This window comes from Paramisgurnus dabryanus, chromosome 5 (assembly GCF_030506205.2).
Source record: "Paramisgurnus dabryanus chromosome 5, PD_genome_1.1, whole genome shotgun sequence".
Taxonomy (NCBI): Eukaryota; Metazoa; Chordata; class Actinopteri; order Cypriniformes; family Cobitidae; genus Paramisgurnus; species Paramisgurnus dabryanus.
This window is the reverse complement of record NC_133341.1, coordinates 49,600,975-49,613,723: the sequence shown is the minus strand read 5'-3', so window position 1 is coordinate 49,613,723 and position 12,749 is coordinate 49,600,975. Positions and strand designations below refer to the sequence as shown.

General features: G+C 36.5%; 3 protein-coding genes across 8 annotated transcripts in view; 2 read left to right on the top strand and 1 right to left on the bottom strand.

Annotated features, from left to right (window-relative positions):
- LOC135727274 (uncharacterized) overlaps window positions 1–10,964 on the top strand; it is a 12,194-nt gene extending 1,230 nt beyond the window's left edge. The window contains exons 1-2 of one of the 3 annotated variants that reach the window (XR_012336731.1): window positions 1–4,682; window positions 4,771–10,964. The exon at window positions 1–4,682 is cut by the window's left edge and continues 1,230 nt beyond it. Coding sequence is in view for 2 of the 3 variants with exons in the window: in XM_065245100.2 (XP_065101172.1) it covers window positions 2,589–3,494 (906 nt within the window). In the remaining variant the exon portion in view is untranslated. The other 2 variants (XM_065245100.2, XM_065245101.2) reach the window with 2 other exon arrangements.
- The window catches only part of naa38 (N-alpha-acetyltransferase 38, NatC auxiliary subunit), a 156,598-nt gene that overhangs the window by 28,577 nt on the left and 115,272 nt on the right, over window positions 1–12,749 (bottom strand). The gene's annotated exons all lie outside the window — the stretch shown is intronic.
- The window catches only part of cldn15b (claudin 15b), a 43,898-nt gene continuing 43,054 nt past the window's right edge, over window positions 11,906–12,749 (top strand). For both annotated transcript variants that reach the window (XM_065284612.2, XM_065284613.2), the window contains exon 1: window positions 11,906–12,128. In XM_065284612.2, coding sequence (XP_065140684.1) covers window positions 11,912–12,128 — 217 coding nt within the window. In that variant the 5' untranslated portion in view covers window positions 11,906–11,911. The remainder of the gene's footprint in view (window positions 12,129–12,749) is intronic.

Genomic DNA, 12,749 nt, shown 5'->3' with positions numbered 1-12,749 from the left:
GACCGCGGGAATAAAATACGTTGCGGTTGGACCGCGTAGAATAGGACTTAGTGTTCTGGGAACACGTTGCGGTTGGACCGCGGGAATAGAATACAGTAGAATAGGACTTAGTGTTCTGGGAACACGTTGCGGTTGGACCGCGGGAATAGAATACAGTAGAATAGGATTTAGTGTTCTGGGAACACAGAGCGGTTGGACCGCGATACATAGAGATTGAAGTGGGTTTCATACCCGAGAAAGTGGTCAGGGACCACGGGCAACGCAGCGGTTGGACCGCATAAAGAGAAAGCGAAAGTGGTAAGAAAGCCACGAAATAGTCGAAAATACGAAGAGAATATTGGTATTTGAAAAAGTTTTATTGTAAGCAATATTGTTAAGTTGTGCTAAAGAATAGGAATTTGAAACTTACTGAAGATTGTACGAAATGGCTGCTTATTTTTAAATGTGCTGTTTATTTGCGCTGTTTGCTACCGGTATATTATCAGCTTTACTGTGAGTATATTTTAATTCAACTTCTTCTTTGGATAAATATTTTTATTGATTTTTGCTGCCAGTGAATTGCAATTCAGTGTTATCTTTTTACGAAATATTTTTGCTATTATTCAATTCCACGATTAGTACATTTTTATTCAATTTTCTATTTTTCCTATTAACAAGTTTTTACTTAATCTTATATCTTAGGTTTTAATTAAATTTTCTATTTTTCTTATTCAATTTTATTATCATTGATTTTTACTTAATTGTATATCTTAAATTTTGATTTAATTTTCTATTTTTACGAAGACATTTTATTTTGAGTCAGATTTATGATCAGTAAATTTTAATTTAGCATCCTAAAATCTGAGTATTGTCTAGATTTATTATAAGTAAAATCGTAATTCAGTTTTTATGTGTTCAATTACTAATCGTTTTACTGTAAGTGAAGTTGGAATAAAATTTCTAGTTTTAAAAGCCGTCGGATTCCGTCTTTAAAAAATTTATTGTGGTTGCAATTTACTGTCAGCAAATTTTAACTCAATTTGTAGAAAAGCATATTTTATATCCTGTGTATATTGTATTTTACTATTGTGTGTATTTGGGGGATTTTGTTTAGTATTATTTCATTTACACGGTACAAGCGTAGACGGATCCAGTTTTTATTTTGTTTTATTGATGTGAATGTGTGATTCTCCGGAGTTGTCTAGTGTCATTTCATGTTTAAAGGAGTAGACGTTTCTGCAGTATATTTTATGTTTATTGTATTTTAGTGTGGATGTCCATTTTCTTATTTCATTCCGGGGTGTGACTCGGGAAGAAAGAGTAGTTTCTTTATACTTGATTTCAAAATAAATTGAAATGGATATTTGTTCTCGGTGAATTGATTACAAGAAGAGATTGTTTCATTTCTAACAAGATTTAAGAGTAAGGAAGAGAAAACTGTGAACTTCTCAGCTCGGAGCGTAATTTAGTTTCACTTTAGAAGCTGTGCTCTCATTCTGCTTCCTTTCCGTGACGGGCTGGTAGTTTTACTTTCATTTTGAAGAAAATACAACTGAAAGAAGTTATATGTTATAGATTGTCAGAGCCGAAAAAGGCGTACGGAAGAGAAACAAACCCAGTCCGAGAGAGATAATAGACGAAAAGTGTAGAAGTAGAGAGATTCAAACGATTACTGATATTTAATAATTTCGATTGCAGTAGTGGAACAGGGTTTAATAGAACTTAGCCGACTTTGTCTGAAACTAAGCCGTGGTTATCATAAAAGCATATGGTGCCTGTGAATTGATTGAGACGCGTATTGGATGCATTGTTTCGAGCCGTAATAAGAATATTGTAACTTTCAGGAAAACTTTAGAAAATTAGTGAGATCAGCAAGAGATTTGAGAAGTGCTGGTTGTTTTATGGAAATTGACATTTGAACGTGTGATAAGAAATAGATGTTATTGATGTGAACTTTAATTTCAATTTTGACAAGTATTGAAGGCCCTTACATTTTTTATTTTGGCAAAGCTTATTTGTAGTTTCTAATTTTAACAAGTATTACACAATATTGAATTTTTATTTTTGATAAATTTTGTTTTTTACTTTAACCAGCATTGCATATTCTTACATTTTAATTTTGATAAATATTATTTTTTAACTTTAACCAGTATGACATATTGTTACATTTTTTAACTTTGATAGATGTTGTTTTTTAATACGTCCTAAATATCATTTCATTTTTGAGATTTTAAATTTCTAATTTGACAAGTTTTATAGAATGAATGTAGTTTGAATTCTGACAGAAGTTACATATTGCCAGATTGAATTTGATTTAAGTTTTGACAACATCTTGAATCCTTTTTAACCGTCATCAAGCAAGAGTTGAATACTATTACATTTTCATTTCAAGAAGAAGTAACAATACTGAATTTTATTGTCTGGCAATAGTATTAAAGTGAACTTTAATTTTAATAAGAAGAGGTGATTGTTGTTCGCTTGACTAAGAAAACACAGAAAATAATTTTGTTAGAATTTTTGTGTATTTACAGAAGGACTGACAGCAAATAACATTGAGAGGAAGAATAAACGAGATATTCAGGGTAAGACATATTTTAGTGGAAGATAACATGAAGACTCTTAAAGAGCAATGGGAGGCAGCCGTAGAACAGCTTTTGAGTGGGTTAGAAGAAAGAGAAAGGCTCAAAAAGACTCAGAAATTGCAAGAAATGTATGAAGAATGGAAACAACTTAAGGGTTACGAAGATAGGACGAAGACAAGTTTGAAAGAGCAAGTAATTGTTCAAGAAAGTGAAGCGCACAGGAAGTTTCAGAGAGAGGACAAAAAGGAAGTGGGGTTTCTAGCTAGAAAGAAGCATGACAAGGAAGTGAAGAGACTACGTGAAGAGTTTCATTTGTGGCATAGTATGGCAGTTAGTTGTGTGGCTTTGGTACAGTTGGATAGAGAGAGACAAGAGACAGAAAAGAAAGTAGAAATAAAAAAAAGTGACCTTAAAGAGAAGGAAGCAAACAAAATTCAGGAGGGGAGGGAAATAGCATCCATATATCCAGCACTGCCACCCACTGCTCCACCTCCATATGCCCCGCCCCATACACAGTTGCCAGTATTTGAAGTACAAAAGGGTGTGTTGGACATGGAGCAGCGGGAGGGAAATCGCTGGAAAATAAAATCAGGGAAATTAAATTTAATAACAGAAAACGAGACAGAGGAGAGAGAAATAGCAAGAGAAACAGCTGAATTGATGAGAACACATAGAGAGCAAGCGGCACAGGCAGAACAGAAGATGGCAGCTCTGGAGAAAGAACTGAGGGAACAATGGAATAGCGTAGTACAGGAGAGGACATTTCAACCCGGAGCACAAAGCACCCCAGGAGAAACATTGAGTAGCAGATTCATAACAGTGGACGAGACTGAGAGTCAGATAGAGGTTGAAGAACAGGGAACATATCCAGTTGAAATCAGAGGAGAAATGAAGGTGGGTAAGAGGATGAAAGAGGAGAGCAGATATAACTAGAGTATAAAGACACCAAAGAAAGTACAGGAAGGAGATGAACAGGAATGTAGGGAACTACATCTCATTCGTAGGGTACCAAATATCTGCCCCCTAGTGGAGACAAGTGGAAAGGTAGAATACAAACCGTGGTCATTCACAGACATGGGAGCTATCCTTGCAAAACTACCTCATATCACGAGTTGTGGGGGTAAATGGATAGGGAAGGTAATAACTTTGACATAAGGGCATACATTGGCGATCGGAGACCTTAGAGCATTGTTGGGACAGGATCTGACCCTAGGACAGATTACGGAAATTGAGCGAGAGGCAGGAACAGTAGGATTATATGATGACTATCCATACTGTCGAGTTGCATCAGATTGGGGAAAGGCACTGCGAAAGCTGTACCCAGCACCAGCAGGCACCCTATACAATATAAAATTTTCTCCAAAAGGGGAAGAAACAGAAGCAGCATATCTGAGTTGATGCAAAGGAGAGTGGGAAGAGCAAACAGGGGCTCATCCACATTCAGATAGAATACAGGAACAAATGTTCAGAGCTGCTGTATTGGAAGGGACTCCTAAATCTGTACAGGATGAAATAAAAGCCAACCCCGACTTACCAGGTGCTTTATGTGAGGTTTGGGAACGACATTTCCTTCATCACATGTCTAGGGCGAACGAAAAAGAAAAAGAAAAGGTAGGGGAAGTAGAGGAATTGAAAAAACAGTTGCTAAAATTACAGTTGCAGGAAGCAAGATCTAAATTAAATGAAGAAAAAGGGAAAAAGAAGGATATACAAATGGTAGTTCAGGAGATGAAAGCCCCTCCAAGATATAACAAAGAACAGGAAGTTGACCCATCAAATGTTAAATGGGAGAGAACCACCCAAAGACCAATGTATTACTCCAATAGAGGTAAGGGTGGGGATTACAATAGGGGGAGGGGAAGAGTGCAGTATCAGGAAGGGTGTTTCCGTTGTGGTCGTCCGGGACACTTCGTCCGTGATTGTCGGCAACCTGAACTCGGAGCCCAACAGAGACCGTCTCGGGGCAGAGGCCATAACCCACACATGGCCCCTAACGTGGAAAAAGCACCACGACCACACTCGCAGTACCCTTTGTCCACTGGAGGGGAAAGGGAGTGGTACTGAGACAGCCCACGGAACGACCTCAGCAGGGTCAGGGCGGAACCCTTGCTGACTTTGGAGGTAAACACACGTCCTGTTGAATTCCTGGTGGATACTGGGGCAACATACTCCACACTGAACTTTGAACTTCCAAAAAATCTTATTTCAGACGAAACCACTGAAGTAAGGGGGTTTTCCGGGGCTATAACTAGACTGCCATTCTCCAAAGAACTCACAGTGCAGTGCATGAAAAAACAATCATTGACTCACTCTTTTCTGCTGTCATATTCCTCACCGACAAATTTGTTGGGAAGAGACTTGCTAGTGAAACTTGGAGCTGAAATCCTATGCAGCCCGGAGGGGATTATAGTAACTGTGAAAAATGGTATCACCATGAACTGTTCCATCATGACCACAATGAGAACGCATGGACAATGGTTACTTTCTGCAAACACCTCTCCACAGGGAGCTGACATTTACTGGGGGAGGGTGCTTCTGGGGGACACAGGGGACACCCTGAACGATCTGTACTCTCAATGGGAACCTTGGATATTATCATTAGCGCCATACACCCAGCTGATAGATCCACTGCATGTCACTCTGTTTTATGATAGAACACAAGAGTACTGGTACCAAGAACAATTTGATAACATTGCAGGAGAACAGTGGGAAATTTTTGGGGCAGGAATATTGATAGGCAAAGAGGGAGTGGCAGGTATTGTAGAACTTACCCCCGAACAGGAACAATGGTACAAAATAAGGGAAGAGGCATCACCCCATATATCACTGTTAGTACACCCCCAACACCAAGCTAAAGATCTAGGACCAATGGTAAAGAAGGGAATACACTTAACAGATTGGAGGGAAACCCAACTTCCTGGTGTAAAATATTCATCTAGCTCAGGGTATTATTTGATCACACAGGAAACAAAAGACACTATAGTGTTGGAACACGAATGGCTCACAAGATGGCATGGTAGGGAGAAAAGTGATCATGAAGATGCTGAAACAATGTTGAAAAGTTTGCCCGACCAGTTATGGACTCAGAGTCCCACAGATGTAGGGTTTTGTAAAATTACCCAGAAATTTTGTTCGAGCTGACATGTGATGATCCAATTTGGAGGCCTCAATATAAGCACAAACCAAAGGCAGAGGAAGGTATCAAAGATACCATTGAAGGTTTGTTAACCGCAGGGGTTTTAGAATATGCTGATTCCAATTGGAACACACCCATTCTGCCTGTGGAAAGACAAAACACAGGAAAATTCAGAATGGCACATGATTTGAGAACAATCAATCAAATCATGAAAACTACAACTTTACCTGTTCCAAACCCATACACTTCTCTGAATGAAATCACTCAAAATCAATCATGGTATACTTGCATCGATCTCGCTAATGCTTTCTTCTGTTTACCCCTTGCAGAGCATGTGAGAAACAGTGTTTGACCGTACTCACCGGACAATCTGTGGTAGGTTTTGTGAATTCGTCATCATTTACATTTTCCACTCTGAGACAAAGAAAGTTGGAAAACTTGTCTCGCACAACCAAATTTGGTTTTCACGCATGAGGGCATAAACATGGCCTCATATTGGACAGAAGGAGAACCCCATGACTGTTGTATGACCGTGGAAAGGGAAGAGAAAATTAGACCAGATTTGTTGACACACATCATTCCAGAAGGAGTTATGGTGTTTTCAGATGGATGCTGTTTCAGAGATTCAAGTGGAACACTGAGGTCAGGAATAGGTATTGCAGCACTGCAAGAGGAAGAGATTGAAATATTGATAGCAGAACCTTTACAGGGACATCAGTCAGCTCACAGAGCAGAAATTGTGGCAATGACAGAGGCGCTAGAGTGGGGAGAAGGAAAAATAATCAACCTTTTTAGTGACTCTGCCTATGCAGTGGGTGCAGTTGTAACAGAATTACCTAAGTGGAAAAGATGTGGTTTTATGGCAGCTAACAACAAACCTATTAAACATCAGGAAGACATCATAGCATTAGCTATCTATTTTGAAACCCAAGCAGGTGGCAATCATAAAATGTAAAGGTCATGATAACAGTAACTCAGATGCGGCACAGGGTAACCGGATAGCCGACATGGTGGCAAAGCAAGGTGCAGGGTACGTCACACGAATGGTGTTACAAGATGCAGAACAGAAAGGTACCAATAACATTTTACCTGACCCAGACATAGCAGTAGAACAACGCAAAGCCTCATCTGAGGAAAAGTCTATGTGGCTTCACAAAGGGACGGTACGTTTAAACAGTGGCTGGGTGGGACCTGACGTAAACCAGTTATTCCACCTAGTATGATAAAACCCCTTATCACTCAAGCACACACCCCCTCACATGCTGGAATCAAACAAACCATTTCCAATCTTAACCAGTGGTGGCACCCATACCTGGCTGCTACAGTTAAAGAATTTATCGCTAACTGCAGGGTGTGCTCCATACACAATGTATGTGCTGGAGTGAAATGTGCTGCAGGTGTCTTCCCGCCACGGGGACCTGGTGAGGAAGTGGTTATCGATTACACAGACATGGGGGAGAGAGTGGAAGGTAAACGTTATCTTTTAGTTTTCATGAATGTGTTTTCAGGTTGGCCAAAGGAGTGGCCCACGGGGGAGGAAGATTCGATTTCGGTGATTAAGTGTTTGATTAACCAATACATTACGCGTTACGGTTTTCCGCGAATAAATCGCTCAGACAACGGTACAAATTTTAAGAATGCGGATTTACAAAAGGTTGAGAGTGCACTGGGATTGCGTTTCCGTTTCGGGACTGTATACCATCCTAAATGACAGGGAAAAGTTAAACGTATGAATCTTAACCGCATGACCTCATTTAAACCATTTGAACTTCTGACGGGTCGTTCATTTCCTGGTCCGTTCAAACCAGTGCACCCTGAACAAATAAAAATCTCGATCACAGAACATAATTAACCAAACTGAATGATATTGTTTCAAGTTTTTCCAAACAGAAAACCATCTCTCATGCACATCCAGATGCAGAAATCACTCAATTGGCGGATTGGGTGATCCTACGGGATATGGTAAGATTGGACCTGCAGGAACTGCAGGACCAAAAGGGGGAATCCAACACAGGGGAACAACAACAGGTTGACATTTCACAACAGCATGTTGACATTTCCCAAAAGAACACAAAACTAACACTCAAAGAACTAAAGGGGGACTTATTCAACAGTCCAGAACATGAAGCATTAGCTCACTGCATTAGCAAAGATTGTGCATTTGGGAAAGGAATAGCATTGGAATTCAGAAAAAGATATGGAATAGACAAAGTAGTTAGACAACAGAAAGTGGTGGGACAGTGTGCGGTAACACAGGAAGGGCAAAGAACAATCTTTCACCTGATAACAAAAGAGAAAGCCAAAAATTTGCCAACATACGACACATTGAGACAGGCAATAAAGGAACTCAAAAAACACTGTGAAGAACAAAGAGTAAAAAAGTTGGCTATACCCAGGATTGGGTGTGGTTTGGACAGACTAGAGTGGGAAAAAGTAAGGGATGTAATCAAAGAAGAGTTCCAAAACACAGACATAATCATTACACTCAAAAAAATGATTCAAGCCCTTCTTAGAAATGACACATTAAAATTGTGTTCAATAAATGTAAAATACCTCATTAAGAGCAATAAGTATATATATTTAATTAGTATAACACAAAATAAATATGTACTATAATTTATTGATTTCTTTTTAATTGCGTTAACACAATAAGTTTGAGTCTGGGTTCAGGAAAAATAATTTCCCAGCATGCTTTGCATGCAACTGCTTTTGGTGAGTAATTTTTTTTAATTAAGTGTTATTTTATGCATTTTTAGGTAAAGAGAAAGACTTAATAGTGTTTAATGTCCCTTTATCTTATTGATTTAGAAGTGTTTGTGTAATTTTTTTTTCAAATTGTTTGGTTACCATCATGCAAAAGAGTGGCGCTTGTGGTTAGGTTGTGGATGGGACATATTTCTCTCAATGAGCACTGACTGTGTTAATGCCTGTTTGGAGATCAGTCTCTTCTCACATGCTCATCCAAAGTATCAAATGTCATTATTATTAGCATGCTAACATGTGCTTATGCTAATTGGTATGATATAAAAGTGTTTTATATAAAATAACAGAATTGAGTTCTTCAGACTACACTACATTGAGTTATTCAAACTATGCTAAATTGAGTTATTCAGACTACACTAAATTGAGTTGAGGCAACTAATTGACTATTGCCATTTACTTTAAATTGAGTTGGACCAACTCAATATATTTTCATTGGGTAAAGTAGTTTTTTATGAGTTAGGGGTACACATTCATATTGGATGGAAATCCTGCCCACAATTTTATTGAGTTAATCCAATGAATATTTTTTTTTGAGTGTACTGTGTATGTAAGGGAATAATACGTGAAAAAGGGGAGATTGTGAAGTATTTTACGAGTTTTAAATATTTTAAATTTTTATTTTGAGATTTTTCAGATATTTTACATTTTTCCATTTTGAGAGTTTTCAAATATTTTACGTTTTTCTATTTCATGATTTTCAAATATTTGACACTTTTCTACTTTCAGATTTTAAGATTTCACATTTCAATATTTTACAACTTCCAAGTATTTTACAATTTACTATTTTTGGTGATTTGGCGTTACATTTTACCATTCTCATGAGTTTCAAGTATTTTACATGTGACTATTTTTGAGAATTTCAAAGATTTTTACATTTTTCTACATATTGTGATTTTCAAGGGTTTTTCAGTTTACAATATTTTATGATTTTCAAAGGACTTACACTTTAAAATATCCTTTTGTGAGCATTGTTGAAAATATTTGATGACACATCAAAATATAAAAAAAAACATCATCCATACTTCTTTCAGGAGTATTTTTGAAGACATCATAACATCGTTGTACATTTTTATTGATTATTTTACGTGGACATTTTGAAGATATTTTACAATTATCTTGAATTAACATATATTCTTGTGGTATAGATTTGCAGGCTTAACAGTTTACTTTTAACGTGTGTGTTTTGAAATTATTTTACATCCAGTTTGACTATATTTTACAGCCTTCATCTATATTTTTACAAATGTTTCATAGTTCTTTTATTTCTGGGATATTTTACATTTTTATTGAGTGACAGTTTTAGAGGAATATTTACTATACTTTGGTTATATTTGAGTGTGTGGAGGATATACTTTTGCTATATTTTACAGGATGTTTATAATACATGTTCACCAAATATTTCACAGTTCTTTTATGATAGTCTATATTCTAAGGTTTGTGCCTATCTTTTTTAGAAAATTTTCAAGCAGAGATAATATTTACAAGAAATCCTATATTTGCGGTAGTGCCTGTTTAAAAAAATAAACAAACAAATAAATAAACTGACAAAAATTCAGGGATTAAGAACCCATGTAATAGCTGGATGACAAAATGGTTTGGGCAATACAGCATGCTGATAACCTCATTGATAATGTCTATTGCGGTGGCGGCAGTAATACTGGTAAACTGTGGGTGTTGTTGTATTCCATGTATCAGATCTTTGTGTAACAGGTGGATCGTGAAGACGGTGGAGGGGAAGGATCCTCCACCGTATCAGATGCCACTGCTGGGAGCAGTAGGGCTAAACGAAGAAGAACCAAAGGAGGAGGAGTCAGAGGTTGATCTCCTGTAAAGGAGATCAAAAGGGGGAATGAAGGAAAATTAGAACATTCCCACATCCGCATATCCTTGAAATATGAATATTAACCGTGCTTTGAATAATCATGATTTTATTATTGCATTATTAATGATTGCATTGCCTTTAATCATAAAGATTTTAAGAATAGCTTTGAGTATTAACCTTTAGCATATAGTACTAAAGTGAGAATAGTCTAGCAGACTTAGAGATATGATTCCATTGTATATGGGTTTTGATAGTTGACTTTTAAATGTCATGTGCAAATTTAGCAGGCTTGGAGTTTTTTCGGTATGTATGTATGTATGTGTGTTTTTTTTTTTAACTTTTGCTTTGCAGAGACACCTGGGGAGAAAAACAGGATGTCGGAGCGACAGGGTGAAATAACGGTCATAGTTATTTATAACAGGATGAACTTCTAAAACAGAAGTACAACTTTCCATCAAACGGGTCTGGTGAACCTTTAAGAAAGAAGTAAAACTTTCCATCGAACAGGCCCCCACCCAATTGCACATATATATATTTTGGGTCAGAGGGAGAGGCAGATCAGATCAACCGCTTCTCGGGGGATTTGTTTCTGCATTGGTGTTGTGTAAAGACAGGGACAGTTTTTGACCCAGAGCTCTGTAATATTTCATTTGAGATACTTATTAAAAATAATTTGATTTGAGTTACGTGTCTGATCTCCTCATTAAGAACATGCAGGACGATTAAAGTCCAACAATATACATATATATATACATATATATATACATACATGTATATATATATGTATATGTATGTATATATGTATATGTATGTATATATATATGTATATATGTATATATGTATATATGTATGTATGTATATATATATATGTATATATATATATGTATATATATATATGTATATATATATATGTATATATATATATGTATATATATATATGTATATATATATATGTATATATATATATATATATGTATATATATATATATATATATACATATACACATACACATATACACATACACATATACATACACATATACATATATATATATACATATATACATATGTACATACACACACACACACACACACACACGAAAATGATAAATTATGCCCAATACTGAACATTTAAAATCCGACAAGTTTGATGGTGGACTTCTGTACAATAAAATCATAAAAGCCTTTAATGTTCATGACAAGGTCAAATTCCATCTATTGTTACACTATATCAGAGAATACTGCAAGGTAAAGTTATTTTCAGGACAGCTTAGGAGGAATTCCCTTTTGGGAACCTTGTTATCCTTTCATGTTTTGCTAATACTAATTGTTATTTCATTTAGTGCAAACACGGATAAATGCATTTTTCATATATTTTATATATTCATATATAATTTGTTTTTTATTAATTTATTTTTTATATTTAAATAGTGCTATATGACAAACAAAATCTTGGCTGGGGGAATCTCCACTTCAACTGTACGCCTTTTTCAACATTAAAGACTTTTTAAACTCTTGTGTTAGCGGATAAGATGGTAAAAGAAACAGCCTGTAGTTCCTAAAACTTCAGCAGCAGCATCAGAAGAAATTTCTCCGAGCACCTTTGAAGAGAAAAAGATCTATACAGAAATGAAAGACGCTTTGCAGGTTATTGCACTTTTCCTTGGGTTTTTAGGATGTGTGTCTGTTCTACTGTCAGTGTACAATAATTACTGGAGGGTTTCCACTACAGATGGTACTGTCATCACCACGTCAACCATCTTTGAGAACCTCTGGATGTCCTGTGCAGATGACTCCTCGGGTGTTTACAATTGTTGGAATTTTCCATCCATGCTTGCTTTACCAGGTAAAACATAATTTACAACATTAATAGTACATAGTACACAATATATACGTAAAGTTTTTGTTTATTTTTATTCATTTAGCTGACGCTTTTATCCAAAGCGACTTACAATTGCTATAAATGTCAGGGGTCGCACGCCTCTGGAGCAACTAGGGGTTAAGTGTCTTGCTCAGGGACACAATGGTGTGAAACCCGGGTCTTTCACACCAAAGGCGTGTCTTATCCACTGCGCCATCACCACCCATGGTTTATAACCCTTGAATTTGTCTTAGGTAAAAAAAAACTCATCAGGACAGTGGTCAATTATTTAATTAGTTTACAACTCAATACAAATCTTAAGATTATTTTTACCTTGCATGGCGTTATGTTTTCCAAAAATATTTGCTAAAGTCATTGTTAGGGAAGCAAAGACGCTACAAAGTCTGAAACCAAAGGGTTTGTGCGGCTAATCCATAACAGGCAGTGTGCTCAATGTTAATAGACTGTCAAGGCAGTAAAACAGATTGAATCATGGTAAGCAAACTCAAACAAGGCTAAAAGAGAAATGAACTTTGAAACATTCCATAAAACAGGAAATCATGATTTATTTCCTTTTATGGTTATAACATGATAAATCCACAATAG